The sequence below is a fragment of the Lissotriton helveticus genome, chromosome 11 (assembly GCF_964261635.1).
Source record: "Lissotriton helveticus chromosome 11, aLisHel1.1, whole genome shotgun sequence".
Lineage (NCBI taxonomy): Eukaryota > Metazoa > Chordata > Amphibia > Caudata > Salamandridae > Lissotriton > Lissotriton helveticus.
In genome coordinates, this window is record NC_136072.1 from 819,266,133 (window position 1) to 819,290,228 (window position 24,096).

Genomic DNA, 24,096 nt, shown 5'->3' on the forward strand with positions numbered 1-24,096 from the left:
CTCCTGTTTATTCCATCTTCCTCCCTCTCTTCTTTTCTTCAGGCTATCTCTCTCTTTCCTGTCACTTCTCTCTTCCCCCCTACATCTCGACACTACCCTGGGGTTATACAAAAGATCAGAAATATACTCTACCCCATATCACCTCTTTCACTTCTCCAACGTATAAGACACAAGGTGCTATGCTTTAACATCGTTGATCTTTTCTGCTGTATCCCATAACATAATTTCCAACTTGTCAAGATGTTATTACTTCAAAGAATTTGATGGTCTTCCCACCTCAAGCCTCAAACCCCATTACACAACTGTTCCTCTCTGCTCTGTACAATGTCTACATCTTCTTGTCTTATAACATTTTCAATAAAAATTATTTGAAAAAAAAACACAGGAGAATCAGCGGTGAACTAATTGGAAAACTTCAGACCAAGCTTGTTGCCAAATGTTGAAAGGAAATTTCCTGCACAAAAAGTTGGTTCAAGAATAAGGTTCATTCTCAAAATAAAAAAGAGCCCACGGGGCAGGAATCTCCTCCATGAGACCCGCAGCAACTGCCACAGGGAGCTGTTGCCTAGAACACCCACACAAATAGAAGTTCCAGAGTGCAGATCATGAGCATATTAGAAATAGGGCTTCCAGATTACCATTTTTACTGATTGTTACAGATAAATACTGGCTAAAAATAGGGTGTCTCTTGTCTGTATTTATTTTTAAAAATGGAAAATTACAGATAACTTAGCTTCTTTTGAGTGCCTCTCTATGCTATCACTCATGATTTCCAGGCCAACAGCTATGCAGATTGACAGCTTAGAGAGTCTAAAAACAGAGTGAGATTTCCTTAAACAACTCCACATCTCAACATTTGTTTGTGTTATAATGCTCATATTTTCATTTGGGTGTATATTTTATTATATTTGGAAAGGGCTCGAGTCGGGGTACCACGCGGGTGGACGGCGTCTCCCCCCCTTATTTTACCGGGTGGACGCCGTCCCCTCTGCCAAACAGCTGGACTTCACTCTTTGGCCTCTCTGGGAGGAGGAGCTCGGAGCTCACAGCACCCTGCTCACGCGCTGGCTTCTCAGATGCAATTGCATCTAAGGGGTGAGCGAGGGGAGGCAATAAGCCCGATGGTGCAAGCCACCTTTTGTGATGTCACTTCCTGTCGTGACTTCACTTCCGGTGACAGCGTCCTCCCACTTCTTTTTTTAGGACTTGTGCCCTGTATTTGGATTTGTAATGTACTAAGACAATGAAGGTGTCAAAGTATATACGTAGATTTATCAGTTAAATAAACATAGAAATTTAAAAGTTACAACTTCATTTCTTTGGAAAACTCTAACTAAATAAGGATAAATATCAATTAGATGGCCCTAAAATAAATATGGATATATACAGACGGAATTGTTAACAAATAAATACCATAAAACCGGGAGCCCTAATTATAAATAATAACAAACAGCAGGTGCGTGACAGAGAAGCGTTGCATACCACAAATGTATTACAGTGAAATACTACACAAATATCAATTATATGCTAATTACTAATGATGTAAGAATAACACAGAGTCTTGCGACAGGGTGAAGGTGGAGTTCCAAGAAAAGTATGCGTGTCACGATTGGTCGGAAACGAATAGACTGGCTGACCTGGAGCCTTGCATTTACCAAATTGGGGTGTCAGCGCATGTGTGCAGCACCCAGTAATCTGAGTCCATTTATTGACATGACTAAGTCCGCACAGGTGTCCCTGGGTGAAAGTGTGGCTTTATATGACAAAGTGCGTATGCGTGCCACTGCCAACGTGTGAATTGATCAGGCGTACGTGTGCACGCAGTTGCGTGCGTTCGCTCGCGCGTGCCTGCTGTATCCACAGAGCAAGCTCTCGCGCTTTAAAGCTCATCTGCTCCACCAACTGGTAAATCCCATCCTCGCCCCCTCCCCGGCCTCACTCCGCACACGACTCTGCCCCCCTCCTCCAGCCCTTCCTGACGTCAAGGGGGAGGGAAGACCACTTGAAAAGAGTGAATGCACAAATCAGTGTGGTGTAGGGGAGGCAGCGAGGAAAGGGAGGGGTAGAGAAGAGGTAGGGAAGGGGGTGGGGGAGGTGCAGACTGAGAAGCCTCCAGATTTTGGTGGCTCAGCAGCGGGAGAGGTTCTGTGTTTATCTGGAAGAGCTGCGGTTCTGCAACTGTTGTGTGCAAGCTCCGCTCGTAGCTTGGTTATATTTTGAGAGCTTCTTGACTGGAGGAATCTCAACTTTCCTGCAGGGAGAGGTCCCTGCGCTCTCTCTCGCTCGGCCTGGCGAGGTGCCAGTCCATCCCCTCCCCCCACTGGCTGGCAGCCAAGCCTGGAGCTGAGCCCTCCCACTCTGGGAGCCCAGGGAGGAAGAGGAGGAGAGCAGAGCTGGGCTGGGTGCATGGATCAGTTGCTCGGATAGCGAGGAGCTGAGCAGCGCCCTGACTGGAGGAACACCGAGGCTCGGCGCCATCACCGCTGCCCGGGAGGAGGGAGCATCGCCCGGCGCGCGGAGGGTCAGCACGGCGCGCGGAGGAGCCCCACGCAGGCAGCACGCCCCACACACCAGCTGTACCTAGGGGCATCTCCAAAAGGTATGCTTGGGCAGGGATGCACGGGGGAAGGAGGACCCATGTAGGGTGCTAATGGGAGAGTCACACCCTCCCTGTTGTATTTTGATCCGTTACGTGTGTTTTTTCCAACCTTCTGCCCTTCCGTCCTTACATTGACCCGTGACTCTTGCCAGGGACTTACTTTATGAATTGATTGAACTGCGGTGGATGCAGAGAGCAGAGCTTGACTAGACCAGGCGTGTGCGCGGCCAAGGGGGTTGGCAGACAGTGCCATGTGGGAGGATGGGTGCACGTTCGTGTGTGGAGCACAAGACGGGAGTGTTGTGGGTGGCTGCAGATTAAGCGGGAGGTGCATTGGCAGAGTCGGCAGGCCAGGTGAGATGCTGCAGGGCAGGAATTGGGAGCCTTGGTTTGAGCAGCTTGTGGGTCCCAGGCCTGAGATACTAGGGGTACTCTAGTTATGACCGATGTGCATTGGCAGAGACGGCTGTGCGCCTTACTATTTTGGTAGGTACTTAAAGTGGGACTTGCATGGGGGTGCAAGTAACGAAATGGCAAAGTTGTTGCGATTGTATTGGTTATGTGTACAGTGTATCCCTGTTCATATTGTATTTTCGCGCATTATTAAACCTTTCACAGAAAATAAGAGCTCCTTACTGAAATAGGGGGTCGGAGGTCTGCAGGTGAGATCTGCAGTAATAGCAAAGTCGCTGCTAATGCGCATTGGCGGGTCTGTGTATTTTTGCCTGCTTCCAGTGGAAAGTGCTACAGCTCCGGAAAGATGTGCGTGGGTTCAATTCCTGGAATGGGAACGAGACTTCAAGTGGGGAATGGGGCGCGTCGTTAGAAGTACTGAAATGGTAGACATGCTACACTTAAGGATTGAGGTGCACTGCCATCTGAGTGTGCGCCCCAGAACTGTAACCGAGGGGTGTATGTGTGTCTTAAACCCTGGATAGCAGCAGCAGGCTGTGTGTCGCTGCACATCTGAGGTGCCTCGGCGGAGCTGGTTTAATCGGCACTGGCAGCCCAGAGTGTGTGACTGAGGCCTCTGTCTCGCTCTTATCAGTACACTTGGCTCTCGGCCCCTGTAGGGGGGGGGGGAGCCCGAGGCCTGCATTGTTAGCAGATAGTGTTGGTCTGAGAGATGACTTCTGCTGTTTGTACAGGTTGCTTGCGTTGGTCAGGCTGATGGGGCTGGGGCGCTGATAGATAAACCAATCAAAGCAACCCGAGACGTGTGTCTGTTAAAGGGATGGGGGTGGGGTCTGAGCATTCAGGTCTACACTTTAAGTCTGTGTTCCGCCATGGGGTGACACCCATGGGCTGTTCTATGCCCCATGGTCCTCACTTATTTGGGGGGTGATGCTCGATTGGCACTGATGTGGGTGGTTTGCACCACCGAGCCAGACCAATGGTAGCAACGGGCGGGGGCGGTGGTCTTTCATTGTGGAAATGAGAGAAACATAAAAGATGGTCGTGCAATGCTTGATTTGAAATCGCCCCTGATAACATCTGTGAACTGCATTCGTAGGTGTATTTTGTTCGTTCACGGTGCCACTAAAGACAGACGCCTGGGACCAGACCTATCCATTGTGAGGTATTTTGGGGGGCTGTGGGGTGCTAGTGCTGAGGTATGGCAAAGCTGGCGCCCCGGGGAGCGGGTCTTGCCCCTGAGAGCACATTCAGCTAACCCAGTCATGGCCTCCTGGGACTGGCGTGCAGCAGGGGGGCGGCGGCGGCGAGTCACAATGCCGAGGCGATAAGGAGTGGCACCCGGGGCTGTTTCTGTAAGCCTAATTTAGTCTGATTTGATAAATGTTTTTTTCCCTTTTGTGGTAATGGATGCCATATCGCGCCTGCGGCCTCCCGGTCTGCGCCACTCCCCGTTTGTCTGATGGGTATTATTTAGCGGTCCTTGATAAACCAAACACGTAGTTTTCTTTTCTTATTTCCCCCTCAGCAACTAGCCGTACACTGTACCAGTGACATATGTTCTATTCATGCCCACTCTTTACTACTAAAATCATTCTGTATTATCAATCTAATGTCATACAACAATCCGATCAGTGTTGTGTTCCACTGAAGCCATGTACACCACTTTATGCTATATTGATTTGTATAGCGCACTAATCACCCGAAGGGTAGCCAGGTTCTTGAATGGAATCTTTAGTTTGTTAGGTCTACAAATTCCTTAGTAAATGTAATAGCAAGAGGCCAGGTATCGGCAGAATCAAGGCATGCAGGAGTTAAATAGTTATAGAGACATGGCTTCTAGTGCTGAATTTTCACCAGATATATCGTTTTTCGTGGTATAATATTTCCAGGGCACATGGCATTTCATAGGTTGACATGGGTTGATACTGTATTTCTTGCATGTCTGACCCCATCCCCAGTCTAGTAAGGCCTGTGTATCTCTTGTCATTGTCTCTCTGCCCCTGTTGGCCAATATGGTTGATGCCTGTACTTCGGAGTGTCTGTGTTTCTGCCCCTACTCCTCTACGGACATTGTGGCTACAGTCACACTTTTTATACCGTCTTAGCTTCTCACTCTTGATGGTTGTGGTTTCACCTTCCTGGATCCCTGGGTATCTTTCTCCCTTTGGTTGTTGATGGTTGGGCACGAGCTTCACACCGTTCTATTGTCTTCTGTCACACATTGACAGCTGTGACTAGGGGACTGAGGCCTGCACTTCACGGTAGAAACCAAAAGGCTGGCTTTGACCTCCTCTTGGCAGTCTTAGTTAGCCAGTTGAGCTGGTCTCTAGGCTACAATCCTACACTTTACACTAAAGCACAGCTCTCTCAGAAGGAAGCGACTAACATTCATGATGACAAGGATTTTTTACTTGGTTGGGTTTAATGGTCTCATAGTCGGTGTTACAACTTTTGGATTGATGCACCTCAATGGCTGAAAGTGGGCACTACTCTTTAATATTGTATACAGTTCCTTATCTTATGGGGTTGCAGACTGTATTACCATTTCATGTGTTCCTCTGCTATTTGGGCTTCAGGGTGCTTCAAAGAGGTGGAAGGTCTGATATACTCGGCCAATCTTCAGGGGTGTGGGTGTCCGAGTAAAACACTCTTAACCTAGTTGCATTGCAACTGTAGCATTCATTTTTCGACGGGGATGATAAGCGAACTTTGAGAACTGGATATGTCATAATTTGATTTGCATACACATGGAATTGCCAACACACTCACAAGATATTTATTGTGTTTTGCTGTATTTGACAACATTTTTTTTCTTTTGGGCCCAGGGCTTGACTAGCCTAAGCTATGTGAAGTTTGCACCTTTTATTCGTATTCATGTAGCATTCAGCATACATAGGCCGCCATCCAAAAACAGCTGAGTGGATTTTCCGGGTCAAAGCAGGTCTTGTTAGATACTCAACCAAGCATTCATCCTGGGGGACTTCAAATATATGTTGGTGCCTGGAGCTCTGTACCTTCTTTGTTTTGGTGCATAGGACAGTACAGATTGGTTCGCTGATGTTGGCTAGGTTTTTTACTGCTTCAGCTTTTTTGGATTGGTCAAAACACATCACATATGTATATGTGTATTGGGAGGCACCCATTCCTGATAACTTAAATTTGAATTTCTGGTTATGCAGTGATGGACCACTACTTTTCAGCTACTGCAGTGCACCCTTTAGTCCTTCCTCGTGTGGATTTGCATTTTTGACGCCCTTCAGAACTCATCAGTTGATGTTGTTCTATCAGAACTAATTGAAGCAGAGCTTGAGCTTCCCAGGCTGCTTTAGGGAACATTTCAGCTGCCACTACCTACATTGAACCTTTTTATATCTCAAGCAAACCACATCTGTGAAGAAGGTAGTAAGTCATATGTGGGGAGTCTGGTGGTTGGCATTGCTGGTGGGTGTCTTCTAATCCAGTTTGGAAAACCATCTCAATCACTGATGTTATTGGCTACGTCACGGCTCCCAGTTTTCTGTTTTTACAGATTTTTACAGATTAATACAAACCTAAAACAACATGTTTCCTGTCTGTATTTATAATAAAAAAAAGAAAATAGTGCTTCTTGTGAGTGACTTTCAAAGCTGTCCTTTATGAATTCAGAGCCAATATCTGAGCAGATAGACAGCTTGGGGAGTTAAAAACCTTTATGAGATTTCCTTAAACACAGGCATATGTTAACGTATATTTGTATTTAATACTAATATTTACACATGGGTGTAATATATTGGCTGCTTAATCTGCTAAAATGCAACCGGCATCAAAGTATGATTTCGGTTTTATCCGTTAAATAAACGTGGAAATATACCATGTTACCACTCTTTTATTCTTAAAATACTAAATAAATAAGGACAAATAGTAATAAGATGGCCATAAAATAAATATGGATAAATACAGGGGGAAAAAACAAAACGCTGGTAGCCCTATTGATAATGTTGATGCTGTTTTATGTGGCAAGCTAAATGTCCTGAGGGCAGCTGAACATATTGACCATGACTAGTGGGTTTGAAATCCAGACCAGTGATCCCTTTTTGTGCCCTCCCCCAACCAGACCACAATTTTACTGGTTATTTCTTCAGTTAACTTCCTGTTTCCTCCTCTAATAGTCATGGAAGGTTTATCGAGAAAATCTCTTGCTGCAAGGTAATTGTTACGGATACAACTGCAACATGAAATCATTAACAACTGTATTTCGGACCGTGTTACTTCACATTTTGCAAAACCTGTCCTTCAGCTCTTGCTACTTTGTGTCTCCCACAATAACACTGACCTGCTACTTGCCCAAGAGAAAGGACACCAACCATAATAGTTTTTTTAATCTCCCAGGACATCGAAATAATTTGATTTTAATTCACCAAGCCTGCATCATTAGTTAAGATACCGCATTCATTTAACAGCCATCTTGGTTATGTTGCATTGTGCTTTGATAAGTCTGTTTGAAGTTCTACTTCTATGACTACTAGTTTTCACCTAATAAGCCATATGTGAGTTAGGCAAATCACACAATTATGTAATTTGCAGTTATACCGCACTCAGGCTCCTATTAGCGTAGCCTTTGATGCTTCTTCACACGCAGTCTTCATTATGAAGTATCCCCCCAAAAGCAGACAGAAATGAGACCCTTTTGTAGCCGCTCTGGCACCGGACAACAGATGTCAGGAAATAGAGCCTTTAATTTACAGTGGAAGCCAGGAACGGCTGATGCTTTTCTGGAGCTGCTACTTTCTCTTCTGCATCAGTGGTGCCCTATGGTGGCGTCAGTTGCTTCAACCGCAGGTCCTACTGTTTGGGTTAATTTTAGTGCAGAATATAATCGCACTGTGGTTGGAGTCTTGAGCGCAATGGTGCTAGTGGTTTGTGCCCAGCATTGTTGAGGTCATTGTAAGAGGATCTGGCTTCAGCCAGTTGTGGACTATTTTGATCAGTGAGGCTGCTAGGAAGAAAGCACCAGGAGAGTGTACTGATATGGAGGGCTCAGTGAGAAGTGTGACTAGATCACAAGCCTTTGCCTTCCATATTATTTCCGAACCAGATGTACTTAATGTATTTCATAGGGTGGGCAGCAATGAAAATGAGCCTGATAAACGTCTCTCCTGAAGGTGAGCTTCTGACTAGTTCCGGTCTCCCTCTAAGAAAGAGTCATTTGACTCTAGAGTAAAAAGGCAACAACTTTAGATGTTTATTTTGTTCTTCATAGAATCTAAATCCATCCAATTCCTTTACCGATATTCTGTATGGAAAATTGCAAACTTGGGAGCCACAGCTCCTATTTGAGATGCTTTGCTTACACTATCTGCAATGCATCTCCCGAATATTCACTTAACAACACAAATTTACGTGACCCAACTTGCTAACCTGTAACTTTTTTGCTTCTAGTAACACCATTTCCTTTTCACAAATAGCCTGCATTGTGAGTTACTTAACAGAACAGAAGATACACATTTTTTCCTATTCAATTGGTCCACAGTTTGTGTTGAGAAAGCCCAGCCTTTTATACAGTGGGGAAAAAACATGTTAGCAGGATCTTAAATTCGAAAGAATTGTAAATATAATTATGGATTGAAACGGACTAAAGATTTTCGAAATTAAAACATTAACCCTTAATAGGCCTTCCTCAATTTATTGCATCTTTCTTATTGTTCTGGCCGGACTTCATGTGAGGTCAATGTAGTGGGTCTTCATGTATCCAGTTTTCTTCCCAAATGGATGCATCCTCTAACCTGTTGATTTTTTTTTAACCTTGAAAAGTATTTTTCTTGTTGGCATTGTTAAGGACAGTCCTGGATTTGCTAGATATTTCAAGGAAACTCCATATACATCCTCTTATCCTGACATGGTCATCTTAAGTGTTCATCCTTCTTCTCTTCTATAGGTTGTGTCTTTGTTCCATCTTACTGAAGAAACATCCACATCCCCAATCAAGCTACCATCGCATCAATTTCAGGTGGAGGAGTGTTTTCATCTTCAGGAAATTAAGAGAGTTCTAAGTATCTAGGTGAAGAGATCACAAGATTGAGAGTAATTTCTTTGTTGTTTATGATACTACAACAAATGGAAAAGCTGTACTAGGTTGGAAATTGCAAACAAAAAAACGCCAGAAGTGATCATTGCTCATTCTGCAAGATGTAGACCAGCTACCTTTTTATTGCTTTTAAAAAGAGCATCCTTTGCTGAAATTTCTCCAGCTTTTCATACTATTAATAGTCCTGAAGGCTCATAAAACCGTGTCTACTTAGTACAACATTGACCTCATTGAAAAGCACTCAGACTTCAGCCAGTGGTGAGTGTGTTCTGAAGTCCACTCCCTATAAGAGGCTACAATAGCTCAGATTTCTTCAACTCTTAATTTCGATTAACATTTTCCAGGTTTATCTTCCATTTGGCTTTCCCCAACTCCTTTAGAACCCCCTTCAGCGAGAATCTGTGTGTTTATCGGTTTGCCAAGGGTATAAAAAAACTCACAATGAATGAATCATCTAAAAAGACACACTTTAGGCCATGTGGCACCTGCTCCAATTTCTTGACCTACTTGACGAAAGATCAACAGGCTTTATACCTTCCAATGGTTTTAATTATACCTCTGATTCTTAAGTTTGTCAGCTCGATGCTTCTCATTTGAAAATATTTTCTGTTATCTTCTCCACAGTTTATTCACCTCCCACTTTTGACACGGACGTCTTCGTTGTTAGCTTTATCATTTGCTACTAAATTTGTATTTCCAAGCTACCTTTACACTAAATAGGTATATTCCTTTTATTATTTGTTTTTAAGGATACCCAATATATTTCCCAAAGTAGCCAACCAATGGTGAAACATTTTAAAGTAGTCTCAAATATTTCCAAATGGATCATGGTCCGTTCTAACCTGTAACTAGGTGTGGGTGGAATTTGCATAATCGCGTTACGCAAATCTCCGTGAAACGGTAAAAAATCTCCACGAACATGCAGAAAATCTGCGAACATGCGGTATTGCTTGTTCGCAATGCATTTTTCCTGTACGCAATAGCTGTTTGCGTGCTCGGGGAGAAATATCTCGCAAACACGCATTTTGAGCAAGCAAAAAAATTCGCGAAGTCGCGGAACACAGTGTAGTATTACATGTTAAGATGCTTCTCCTTTAATTACTTGATTCTACTTCATAATCTGATGTATGTCATCATGTCAGGTTCTTCTAGAGTCGGTTATCTCTGGCTCCTGAACTTATGCGTTGCTCTTCTCATGAGCTCTTATTTTATCTTAACTATTTATTGGTTATTCCAATAAACTTCATTTGGATCATCACGATTGCCTCCTGAAGTCTGTGTAAAACCCCATGCTACAAATTGGTACCAGGAGTGGGGTCTCAGCGTTGGGGAGCTGCCTTTCTATTGATCACACATCTACTTTTCGTCAAGAGCTCATCATTGGTGTTTTTAAGAAGATATCGAAGAATTATTATTTAAGGAGAAGAAAATTTAGAACTTTTCCCTTTGGTCTCAACTTTCAACCATCGGGGTGGAAATAAATGAACTCAAGGCATTGAACTATATATCGCTTACACAGGAAGAAGCTAAACGTTTAAGGCAAGTCATCCAAAGGTTAGTCTAATTTTGGTTTATGTACCTATTCGGCTGTATTTTCTACCAAGGACTAACTCGCAATCAACACTAAGACTAACGTCTCGCCAAACGCCTTGCGCTATCATTATTTAAATGATGCAGCCAGAGCATTTCTCTTGTGCCTTCCATTGTGCCAAGTCTTAGAACTTACCAGGCGTTCCGACTTGCTGCATGCGTCTTTCTGTCAGATAGACGCATTCACACAAACTGAATCCTGGGGACGTCTGATGTCAGCACGCACGTCGTGACGTACTCAACGACCATATTACTTTAGGAAAAAGAAGCATTTTCTTCGTACTTCACCGGAAAACATCTTCTGATTTTTATAAGAAACTTCAAATTCAACGGTACGATCCCTCATTCGGTGATTGGCACACCACTACCAGTATTCATTTCAACGCCAGTGACGACGGTGCGATCCCTCATTCGGTGATTCGCACACCACTTCCACTATTCAACGCCAGTGAAAGTGCAATATTTTGTTCGGTGATTCGCACACCAGCCTCACAAGTTACCTCAATAGCAGACTAATTATACGACGTAATTTTAACTTTGTTACTTTTAACACAGAAGATAACCATTTGTCAAGACATCAGGTTCTTCTAGAGTCAGTTATCTCTGGCTCCTGAACCTATGCGTTGCTCTTCTCATGAGCTCTTATTTTATCTTAACTATTTATTGGTTAGTCCAATAAACTTCATTTGGATCATCACGATTGCCTCCTGAAGTCTGTGTGTAAAACCCCATGCTACACGCAGAATTTGGGGCAATTTCGCGTTCTCCGGAACGCGAAATTACTCCAATTTCGCGAATGGAATTTACCGCCTAGGCCTACCTGTAACTTGGTTATTGTTACTTAATTCACAGAATATTACTGTCTTCACGCTGATGCAAGCAGTGAGACTCAGTTTGGCAGAGCCCCTCTACAACTTTTTGTTGTGTCATAATGAATGCACTAATCTCAGATCCTCTTAAGCTATACTGGAAGTTTTATAAGATTAAGAATCTGCTGGAAAAGTATGAGAATTTTTCTGGAACATGTTTTCTGGTAGATACTGGTCTTCTCACAGATTCCGTCCCAAGCACTCAAAAACATTCATATAAACCGATCCTGGAGGACTGCAGAATATTATGATCATTTTCGCTTGTTCGCCCCTTAAAACGACTGTACAAAGTTTGCTTGAGAAGCAAGAAATTACATAAGGACTCTCTGTAATGCAGGGACCTGTTTATGTCCTGAAGAAAGCCACATGACAAACTGGTGAAAAAGATGACTGAAACATGTAGACTGCAATAGATGCTCGAGTAATAAAACCTACGAATGCATCACTTCTAGTTTTTAATCTTTCCACACTAACCTATATTAAAAATCAAATCTAGGGTTACATGTAGACAATTTTATTCTTTCACGGGTCCTCCCAATATATTTAGTTCTCCCTCAAAGGTGAAGGTTGTAAGCATGCCTGATACACGTTGTATCGTGGAGAACTCTGTGATGAAGCATGCCACTGTATTGATCAGTTGGGGAGTGTTTATAAAAACAAAAAATATCCCCCTTTAGGTAGACTGTCAGAGTCCTTAGTGTGACAAACTAGTGGTTTAACTCTCTCATTGATTATTATGCATTTATGGATCTGCCTAGTAATTTCCAGGGATGAAGTCTTTGGAATCTGCAATCTCTTTTGATAGACACTTGTCTTTGTTGATTGTGTTAGCTTTTGGGTCACATTGTGTTGTCTAAATTCCACAACATCCACAGCTGTAGTTACAAGAAAACTAGGAGTCCTGACTCGCCACTGCAGTACTACTTAGTATCTGGTAGCCTGCATCAGTGCACAGCAGCAGGCCATTTCACCTCTGATGCTCCTAACTGCTCCTCGAAAAAGTACATATTTGTGTTTTTTTGTTGTTGTTTTTTTTTACCTTCAAGATCTTGATGAAGTTAGTATTGAAGACATTTCTTGGGGGTTCATTGCCTCCGAGTTAACCGCAGCCCTGTCTCCCAAATGTTTTGTAGCTTAATTCAAAGATTTCCGCTCGTAATTCTTTGGGTGCTCTCTGAGTAGAGAGAAATGAAAGGAAGAGGAAAAGAAAACAAGCCTTGGCAAACCCAGTAGTTATCGCCTTCTGGATCTGTGGCTTGCCAATCATTTTTAACCATGCTGCACAGCATCCACAATGCAGCATGGCTAAAGGCAGTAACATTTTTTTTTTTTAAGTGATGTGACCCAGCGGTCGCATTATTCGTTAGGTATGACACCACACATGCGTGCACCTACAAAATGATGGAAGCAATTTTTTTATTTTGGCATCAATGGATGGCAAGCAGCATGGAGGATGATGGGTAAAGCAACACAGCGGGATGATGGTGTGGGGTGTCAGACGCAATGGATAAGCAATGCAGGCGTGATGGGGAAGCAACACAGGGCAGGGTCGGTTAGAGCTGTGCTGGGGAGAAAGGACCGGGGTGAGTAGGAGAAGCAACGGGCAAGAGAGGGCAATATGGAGCATGGGTGGGACACATAGGTAGAGAAAAAGGTGGTGCAGGCTGGAGAGAAGCATACGATTGTGAAAGCAACTCAGGAGTGTGAAGAAGCGGACAATGGCGCACACAACGGGATGGTGTAATAAGCATGAGAGAGCAACAGGGTGGGAGGAGGCATTGTTCAAGAGAAGTACACCGGGAAAACGGCTGGAAAACGCATGCACTCTTGTGGAATGATTAACTCAAAAGAAAAATGTAGGTTCCCAAAAGTGAGCAGTGGAAGGACACATGAAAGGGACGATACTCCATGGGAGGGGCAGATACAAGATTGACATGGCTGCCCATCGAATAAGAAACAAGCCAAGAGCACAAGAATGACAGGAAGCCAACCAATGGGCGGGCTCACAGCCTTTGTATGTTTTTGGTAAGCCCTCCTAAGTTTCGTAGCTCGCACTGTATGTTTTCGTCTAGTAGGCTCAAACTAAAAATGAAACTTACTGTTGTGTCACGACCCCTAGTGATGTCATGGAATGCCACAGTGATGAGGGTTCCTTGGCATTCAGTTAGCCAGTGTCATCAGGCTTGAGCTGGAGGTTGAAAAATAGTCATCTGCTGGTATGTTGCATTGTGATTTGAAAAACACTCTTTCTTTTTATTGTGAAGCGTGTAACATACCCTGAGTGAGTGAGTACAGGTTTGAAGATGCCTGATGACATTTATTGTTAAGTGTGCAGGATACCTGAGTGGTTGAGTACAGGTTGAGACTAGTGTCTTGCGTAGCACACAAGTAGGTGGGCATGGGTTAAAAGGCACACTTTGACGTTTATTGTACAGCTTGAAAGTTACCCTGAGTGGATGAGCACGGGTGGGAAATGTGCGCTGAGTGTATGAAGACAGGTTAAAAGATACCCAGTGACGTATGCAAAAAATTCTGTGTGGGTGACTGTAGGTTAAAGGGGAAACATTTACAGTTTTACTCGTTTAATATTTTGCAGGTTATATGTCACCCATATGTATTTATGTAATGTCATCATAGACTAAAATTAGGAGTACGTTTAGATGCACCCACCTGTTCCTGGAAAGTGTTTTGTTGTGGCACTGTCATCAGTGTTTTCAGCTGGCGCACTTTGGTGGTGATGATGGTATATTTTGTGTTTTTCAATCTGTTTAGTTCCATGTAGGATTAGTGGTTGAGAAAGGAATATGAGTGGGTGGTGTTTCTTGGGTAGAGTTTGCCTGATCTAGTTAGGAGTATGGGTGTTTGCAATGGTTATTGTGACAGTCTTATTTGTAAATGTGTCTTACAGGATCTTGAGCGGTGTTGGATTGGATGTTTTGTGTGCTTTATTTGTTATTGTTCCGTTTGTTCAGAGTGTGTATGTGTTTCCTTGCTTGTTCTGTAAGGAAGAAAATGTGTGGTGTACTACCTGTTATGATACCCTGTGATGCCATAGAATGCCAAAGTGATGAAGGTTTATAGGCAGTCATTTAGCCGGTGTAACAGGACGGAGCTGGAAGCTGCATCTGCTCCTAGTGGGTTTCCACATGTATCTTTTGATACTTGGCAAAAAAACCTCTTCAAATAGATTTGAGTGTCCAGGCCAGAATTTGAGGCCACACATTCACTGAGGAGTGGAGTGCTCCTGGCTCAAATGGGGACGGTGGTCCTGCCCTCCAGAGATACAAGGTGTATATCCTACAGCACAGACCCCTATTCCACCCAACACAGTTTGTTCCACTTTGGGTTAAAGGAAAGAGGGATGGCTACAGTGTGTGTGAGTGAAGATTGGGATGTAACCCTTCGACACACTGCGCTACGTCTGGTATTTTCTAGGCACCTGGCACGTCTGGTCATCTGTGATTCCATTGTGGACTGGCAAGCCAAGGATATCCTAGACACTAAGCCATGGCATGGTTATCTGATGTGTTGGCAAGCCTTGGTTGGGTGAGCCACGATTGAGTGGTTGCCCTGCACTTAACTAATGTGCCAGGGTTCCTGAGAACACCAAGCATTGGCTTGGTAAGCTTAAGAATGTAAGTGGATGTCCAGGCATGACCTAATAATGGAGGTCAGGTGGGTGGATAGCCCTTAAATCGTTGTTCAAGATCTGATGAAGCTATCCCCTGGTGAGTTAGAATATGGGAGCTCCTACAGTGAGGGGTGGGTACATTAGAAGAAGGAAGCTTGACGGGCATCTGCTGTTGGTGACTGTGAGTTTGTGGAGTGCTGGGCATCTTTAAGTACCATGGAGTAGATGTTAGGCTGCCATGACTTGGATATGTGTCTTATTCCTGATGCCAGCCAGCAGGCACCAGTTTCCAAATGAGTTTCAGAAGTATGCCTAACTGAAGTAACCCTGCTGTGTTGGAGTCATAATGGCTCCGAGCTTGTGGGTATCCAGTGTAGAGATGGGCAATGCATCTTAAGATAGAGATGAGAACAACCAGGTGAACTTATGAGCGGATAGTAGGGGGAGTTCACCACCACATAAACTGGGCAGCACCATCTTGGCCTGAAAGATAGTATTTTGGCATGAAAGATAGTGTTTGTTAATTGAGTGAGTTCAGCAGCATCATAGAAAATGTGTGTGGGAGCGGGTGGACAACCAATGACTGTGGGGTGTGTTTCTCAGTAGATTGTGGTTACCACTGTGCTGGGTGTCAATCTGTGAAGCTGGCAGCCTAAAAACTGGATGTGGACTGCGCCAAGTTTGGCATGGAGCTGGGATCCATTTGGGTGGGAGGAGTAGGGAGCCATGACTGAAAGCATTTAGTGGTGAGGCTGTGTTTTACAGATTCTGCGTGTCTGCATGGGGTTGACATCATGTCTGTGACTCAGCAGGAATGGATGCGATGGGTCAAACCCCAGGAGAAGATGTCCTTTTCGAATATGATATCTGTAATAGGTGTGATTCAGTTCAGCGAGGGTGTAAGGTGCCTCCTGCACCCCTGCTGTCCAGTCCCGTCCACTCCAAGGATATTTCAGTAATATCACTGCTTTAACTGTGTTAGAGGGCACCCCGCTGTAGTCTGTGCTTCTGCTATAGGAGCAGGCAGGTGAGAGGCACCAGTCAGGCTAATATAAAGGCTGTGGAGAACTGAGACCTACGATTACAGGGGGGAAAGGACCCTGGGATGAGAGGGAAGAGTGGCGCAACTGCAGTGTCCGGTGGGGCGGGAAGGGGAACTCCGGTGCCAAGGAGAGAGGCACCTGGCAGGTGTACCCGGGAGGGACGTCAACGTTAGCCACACAAAGGGAAGAGGGACGTGCTAGAGGTTAGAAAAGCTGAGTTACTTTAATACTGGAGTGGGATGAAGGGCTCAAACCTGGTGTTAAATATGCATTTTTTTTAAATCCGAGGAGGGGGCTTTAAGATGCCCCGGGAAAAAAACCGGAAAGGATAACTTGGATTAAAACCCGCATTTTGTCGCTGAGCTAGTTGGCGGTGGGGGTGGCATGCTGGTTAGAGTGTGCTGTTGCACAAGACAGGAACAATGAATGTGACGTTGGCGGGGAGCAACGAGGCCCCTCCCTCCCCTGCCCCCATCGGTGTCTGGTACTGCGATGCCAGAGGCCTGGCAGATCCCCTTTCAGAAACTCTTTCGTCTCAAGTGGCGTAACATTAAACCTTCTTTCTCTCTCTTCACAGGTGTACCAGGCTCTCTCCACACTGAATTCGGGCGCGCAGGTCTGGGACGAGGCACCGTGACTGGACTGGGGTCTCGGAGCGTGTCCCTGAAAGTTACCCAAGTTTGGCCCACGCGGATTTCCGTGCTTTGACCTCTTTTTACTGCCTGCCGTTCTTTGATGCTCACGGATTACCGAAGCTTGGCCTCTGAACTTTGTTCACTTTGGCCCTAAGGGATTAACCACGTTTGGAACGTGAAGATTTCTAAAGTTGAACTCTCGACAGCGGCCTTCCTTTGGCCCATAAACAACTGGGGATTAACTATTCCGATATTGCAGAGGGCTTGACAGTTAAAACTCTCCAATGTTTGGCCTTCGAGGATTGCCGTAGTGTGAACCTTGTTAATTCCATTTCTTTGGAACGCACAGTTGATTGGTCCTTGGAGCTTGGTTTCATTGGCCCTGCCAGTTTTCATCCTTTGCTGTGGGGATTACCAGACGTTGGGCCCTCCAGAGGAAGGCGGCTCCCGAAGATGACCCTGGGTCTGCTTGACCTCTGTGTTCTGGTGCCAGTGCTTCTGGGGCTTGTGAGGTGGACGGAAGCCACATGGTGGGACTCGCTGGCGAGGAAGACTGTTCGTTACCAAGGTGAGTTATTATAGCACACCAGTCGGTCGGGGTGCCACCTTTCAATTCGAGGTTCATGCTTGTGCAAATAGATGTTTTGCATGCCAGGGTGGTTGCAGGGGTACCAGGGCACGAGTAGTGGCCGGAATAGTAAAGTGTGGCTACTTTGATGTGTGTGATATTTGTGTTAAGGGCAGTATGCTTTTTCTTGCAGCTGACACAACTGGGTGAAGTTGGCCAGTTAATGGTTTCCTGTGGTGCTGCAGCTGCTTGTGTTGGCCTTGGTGGCCTTAGGAACGACGGTCACACTACACATACCTCAACATCTTTCTCTCTCCGCTTCTGGCACACTTGTCTTGGTAGAGAGCAGCTGTGCCACTAGAAGTGATGTAAGCTGTTTGTGCCAGCCAAGCCCCGTCCCTCGATGCCCAGCCAAGTGATCTCACACACTGACTTCATCCACCTCTCGGAGAACCTCCTCCCTACCCCTTCATGTCCCTTGGATCTGTGCGCCAGCCATATCCTAGACTTCAAGTTGCCAGAAGTCCCCAGAGATCCCGCCAGGCTGTACCTGGGCAATGAGGCTTAATTTGGCATCTGATGTGGAGTGATGCCTCCTGGGGATCGGTGCCGTCTGCTGCTCGTGCAGCAGACTCTAACCTGCCGCCTTAATGTCTCTCATTCTCTCATCTGAGACTCCAAGTTACTGCTGATTTTCCTTCCTCTCGCACCCCCACCCCAGACCCCACTCACTCCCTCACCCCACCACACCCTCCAGAAAACAGCTTGGCAGGGCTAGCCAGGAGCAACCATCTTTGAGGCAGAGGATGAAAAGTCTGAAAAGGCTAAGATGAGCTGTGCCGCTGGCGCTTTGCCAAAGCTTTACTGTGTGATGGAATTAATTAGGCGAGTATGCGCCTGGAGTCAGTCCCACACCCCCTGGCAACTCTACCCACTACAGAGAACTGGAATTGGCAGGAATATCTAAGAACGTGAATGGGACTGGTCCAAGATTCACTTTTACATAAGTATTGGGGAGTACTGGTCTTGTGTCACATAGTGGCAAGGGTCCGCGGGAACAGCTGGAAGAGCTCTGCTTGGTTTCACCTAGAGTGAGGCCTGTGGGGATGTCATACCCGTAAGCTTCAGTTTGCCGTCGGAGTGAGACTGCCCCCCTCCACACCCCCCATTAGCCTCTACTACTGGGAGACCTCTGCTCAGTGTCCGCGATTGTAGATCATGTAGGTTTCAATGCAGGAGTTCTGGCTTGTTTTATAAGCCAGACACTGGCTAGGTTTTGGTACTGGGAGAGCTTAGCCTGCTGTGAACAAGCATGGGGCCCCTAGGATGTACTGGTGCTGTGTTATTGAGAGCTTAACTGTGTCTTTGTTGAGGCGCTGCTGAGAAGGTAGTACTGGGAGAGCTCGGCCTTGTCAGCCAGTGTGGATGCTCAGGGAGTGGTGGAGTCTAGATAGCTTAGGTTGGTGTGAGGAAAGGTGCCTGGGCTGTGCCCTGCGTGATGGGGGACCGCTGTCATGGGCACCGTGGAGTTGTAGTTCTGATAGAGCTCTTGTTAGTATTGGTGAATGTGGGACCCGCGTTGCTAGAGTACTGGGAGAGCTCGGCATGTTAGTGAGTGTGGTCCCCATGAGGCTTTGGTAATGAAAAGGTTCAGCCTTCTGTGTATAAGTTTGTGGCCGATGACATGTAGTGGTAGGGCTGAGTCCTGGGAGGCTTCTGGTTGGTTTCAGTGAATGTGGGGGCTCGTGAGACTGGTTCTGTGAGTGAAGCCTTTGAGGGTGTTACATTGTGGAGGGCTGAAGTTGCGGGCAAAATGTGGGACCGATGAGGCTATAGTCCTGGGAGAGCGCTCCGCTTGGGGTCAGGGAGTGTGGGGCACATTGAGTTGTACTGGCACTTTTTCTTTCTAAGATTGATTACTGCAACGCGCTTTTCGTAGGAATTGACAAAGCACAGAGCAGTAAGCTGCAATTGTTGCACAATGCTGCAGGCAGATTGCTTATGAATATTCCTAAGGGCCGCCCTACGTCGGATGCCATTAGGTCCTTACATTGGCTTCCGGTACAGCAAAGGGTCGATTTTAAATCCCTCTGTTTGGTACATAAGGCCCTCCATGGAGGACTCTCCGGGGAGATACAGAAACTGTTTTCTAGGTATTCACCCACTAGAACGCTTAGATCCACCACGCTGGGTTTTGTCTGTGTTCCAAAAACCTGGAAGGCAAGGGGAAGGGGGGGGCTCTGTCTCCTTCTCTGCGGCCAAGCTATGGAACAAGATGCCGTCCACACTTTGACTCTAGCCTAACCTTGGTATGTTTAGGAAGGAGCTGAAAACTGGCTATTTTCTAGGATCTAAAATTCACTTATGACGTTCTGTTCTGGCTACCACAACCAGCACCAAGACGCCACGGCATTCGAGCGCTTAACAAGAAACAAATCAAATCAAAATCTTTGGATGGTTGGTTTAGTACCCTACTGGGCACAACTTGTGCTGTCTACTACTCACAACCTGTGCTGTAGAGACGAGAGATGCTTCTATTAGAAGACCTCACTGCATTTGTAGAACAAACTCAGTTTTTATTTTTTTTGTTCCTGTTTTTGCTAATAAAGTGAACACGTCTTCGAACACCGTAGTTTTCTCCAGTGCCTCATGGGCGCCCTGCAGTTTCCTCTTGCTTGAATTTGTTGCGACTTTGACTCTGTTTCTATGCCGCCGAGGTTTGGGTTAATGCATTAATATGTGGTGCCATTCAGCTGGTGTCAATTTGACAAACCTTTGTCAATTCCGCTGCCCAGGCCCAACACCTAATCCACTTTCCTGCTGACAGGTTTGCAGCTAAACTTCCTGAATTCAAATGGCTGTCTAATGGCTTGCCTCTTTCCGCAATTAGCCATGCAGGGGAATCTCACCACAGCACCCTTCCTGCCAAGTAGGTGAGAATAACAAGCGGTGTCAATCGCAGTTGTTAAATCCCTTCCTCAGAAGCCACCGGCGTTAACCTTTTTTTTGTGGCGGTGTTTAGCTGAGGTGAGAGCTGCTTGCAGAATATCTTCCTTCCTTCCCACCCTCCCCATCTCCTGAGTTACCCGCGGCTGCATTGCAAGCCTGTGCCTCTGCTGGTTTAATTTTACCTTCGTGCAATGTCACTGAATTTCTCCACGTCGTAATTAACCTCTTTGCTTCTGATCAGCATAGCTTGCCTCGAGCCACGTCTCATAGCGTAATTGCGCAGTCACCAGTTTCAATGTTAGCACCGCCATTCTACCACTCTGTTCATATCGTTGTGAAACTTGTTCTTACTTTGATGTTTATCCACCTTCCCTCTCCCCAGACTGCACTGATGTCGTCTTTTTATCCCTCAGTTTTTCACTTGGCAATCACTTTTGTAATAAGGCAGTTACATGCGTCCACCTTAAGCCATTCGGCAGAGTGTTGCTTCTCACAGAATAGTGGGTTGCCCTATAAGTAGTGTGCACGGCCCTCATTTCAGCTGCTGAGCCAATAGCATCTTTTCGTGTAGAAACTGTCCCATTATAGGCCGCCATCTCACTTTGCAAACCCTATTTAGCAAACACCTCCGACGAAATCCTCATTACTATCTATATATTTTTTTTTCAAATATATAGCTGCACCTGTCCATTTAGCTATCCCTACAACAGTAGGCTCCTTAAAGATCCCCAATAAATCACCAATATTTCCCCAAGGACCCGATGGACCTTCTGTTGGATTCATTGATGGTACACATGCCTTAACACTCACAATTCCGTCCATAGTGCTACACTTGCATTTAAAAAAACAAACAAAAAAACAGGAGGCACAGATGGAAGTTGTAATAAGTTTATTACAGAAGTCAATTGAAACCCCGACTCCTTCCAAAGCTCTTTACTGAGTTGCGGAACCAGCTTTTCACCCACCCTTTCCAAGATCCCGGACTTGTGTAACTGCTCACTGAAGTGCTGTAGCATTTTGTCATGCCATCCAGACAGACCCCAGCCCCATCCCCCTGGGACACCGTCCCGTTGTTTGGGTTGTAAGTTCTGGCGAGTGAAAATGCATGTACATCTAGCTAGTGGCCGAGGTGCTCCCTTTTTTTTTGGGCAGAGTTTTATATAGCGCGAACTAGAACCGAACCGAATCAGTTATCAGAGCGCTTTACATAGCACCAGTTACGTTACATGAGGACACGCTATCATTTTTTAGGCACGGGGAGATTAAGTGTTTTGCCCTGAATCACAGGGGTTTTTTGGCGTCCTTACCGAGACTCGAACCCAGATCCCCAGGTCCGAGGTCGAGCGCCTTAGCCGTTAGGCTAAGGTCTCCCTTGTGACATCGAGATTTACCAGGCCCTTTCCAACAGCTGCTTTGTTTTCCCACGTCGATGAACACCTGGTCTCATCTCGCCAGCCAAATTATGGCAGCCCTTTCTCACAAAGCCTCTAAAAATATTTCAGTCAGTTAGTTACATATTTCACCATTGCCCGATTTTTGAAGTTTGCTGCCTCCTGCCATCTTTCTTGTTTTTTCTGGGCTTGCGATGACATTAAATTGCCCTTTCTGGCTCAGCAAGTTAAATCTCCAAGAGAAGTAAAGATGCAGTCTTCCAGTACCTACTCTGCAACCATTTTTGGCCGTGCACTTCAGGCTTTCTCTGCCCCCACTCAGCAATAAAGATCTTAACGTATCCGCTGTCCGTGTTTTTCTATCTGTTCACTTCCGGGTAGTCCGTGAGTGAAGTGCTTGGTGACTGCCACAGATGGCCCTCGTGTCCAGCAAGCCACAAACTGACAAACTGGCTCACGTTTGGGCTCCGCTGAAGCGTGTGTCCATGCCCCCCCCCTGCATATGGATCACTGATCTTTTATGCAAATGAATGTTGAACTGCGATTGAATGATTTGGGGAAGGAACTAAGATGTGCCGCAAGGATGACCTGTCCTTCATAATACCGGGGCTTTTCGTTAAATGCATCCATGTATTTGTTCAGCTGTCGCGGTGCTCCATGCTGACATCCCCTCCTCTGTATCTGCATTTCCCCACGGCCCCAGCTCACTCTCCAGAGACACCTCGTGGGAACGCCCATGCGTGGGCCCGCCTTTGGAAAGGCGGTTTCCGCTGTGCACTGTTAGCTAAGAGGGTACTGTGTTTCTCTGTGTCTGTTTACACTCGGTGATCCCATGCTGTTTTACAGCCGATATCTCCGTCCTTGTGGTGGGGGGCCACTTTTTAAAATACAAGGCAATGCGATTGGCTGTAATGAAATTCCGGTTCCGAAAACCGATGCGAGTGCAAGCACGCTCAGGGGTGTATTGTGTCATCAGGATGTGTGCACTACTAGGCAGTGTGCCCATTGCATATAGCGCTTGCACATCACCTAGAAAAGAACCCGTGCAAAGAGAGATCACAAGTCTTCTCTGGTGCAGCAGCTAAGGGCTCTGGAGCCGTCCCTGCTACATTGACACACACTGGAAGCCGACTGCAGTGGCAGCACACTGGAAGCAGTAGTTATTAGTTACATCAGATATGCATCGGGTCACGCTTTCATATTACGCTTGAAGCTTGTCTCGTGTCGGTGACATTAGGCTGGGAACAGACCCTTTCCCGCCCCGTGCAGTGACGGCACGTTCGCGTCTCCTACCTCTTTGACTGCACTGTCTTTACAAGGAGACCTGCACCAGAGACTGTCCACACCGGGTGCTAGTAACCGCAGACTGGGAGCTAGTCTTACCCAGGCAATATTATGCTGGACGTTAGCTTTTACTGCAACACGAGCACGCTGCGAGCTGCGCTCCCCAAGGCCCATCACACTGGGAGCTAGCCCCTGCTGCTGTCACTGCGCACTTATGTTGCTTTTAACAATGTTTGGATTTTATGTGTTAATGTATGTTTATGAAATGCACTTTTATGGTTGTTACTATGAATAACCGAATAAAGTTATTTGATCTGATAACTGCGCACAGGATGTGGAGCCTTACTGCAGGGACATCACACGGAGACCCCCTGCTGTAGTCTCTAGGCAGTGGCAGCGGTCTTTACTTAAGGGACTGCTTCATGTGTGCTATTGTTGCAGTCACAGTGCACAGGATGCTGTCTCTTACTGCATCGCACTGGGCGCACCTACCATTGCATTCGTGCCACACTGCGAGCGGCCTTCACTGCACTGTAATTACCCTTTGCTGCTGGCACTGCAGTGAACTGATGCCCTCTCACGCCAGTGACCCCGCACTTGGGAGTTTTGGTCACTGCGTAGAGAGACGAGACTGTGGTCTACGCTACTCCTACCCCCCAACACCCGGAGCATCCCCCTTGTGACACCTGTGCAGCGAGGATAGCCTCCGCGAGCCCTCCCCTCACCGCAGCGCCCCCGTGATTTCCCTCGGGCACATCTCCCCCTCAGCAGCTCTCTGTCCCAGTGCACGTTACTTCTGCGGATCTGCAGCACTCCCCCTGTCCATCTGAGGTGTCCCCAGATCGTCACCTCTGCTCGTCTGCATATCTCCTCTGGGTGCCACCTGTCCCTTCTATGCCTCTTTCTCAGAGTAGATCTCGCCCTCTGATCCATCTCCCATGGAGATCTCGCTGCTGCAGATTCCCTCGCAGGGCACATCACCCATGGAGATCTCTGCCGCAGGACACACGCCACCCCCTGTCTCGTCCACATGTCATACCCTGCAGATCTCTTGCC

General features: G+C 46.2%; 1 protein-coding gene across 1 annotated transcript in view; it reads left to right on the plus strand.

Moving 5' to 3' along the window:
- The first annotated feature begins 2,126 nt into the window (after nt 1–2,126).
- SEMA4C (semaphorin 4C) overlaps nt 2,127–24,096 on the plus strand; it is a 72,267-nt gene continuing 50,297 nt past the window's right edge. The window contains exons 1-2 of the mRNA XM_078666959.1: nt 2,127–2,599; nt 16,791–17,416. Coding sequence (XP_078523085.1) covers nt 17,302–17,416 — 115 coding nt within the window. The 5' untranslated portion in view covers nt 2,127–2,599; nt 16,791–17,301. The remainder of the gene's footprint in view (nt 2,600–16,790; nt 17,417–24,096) is intronic.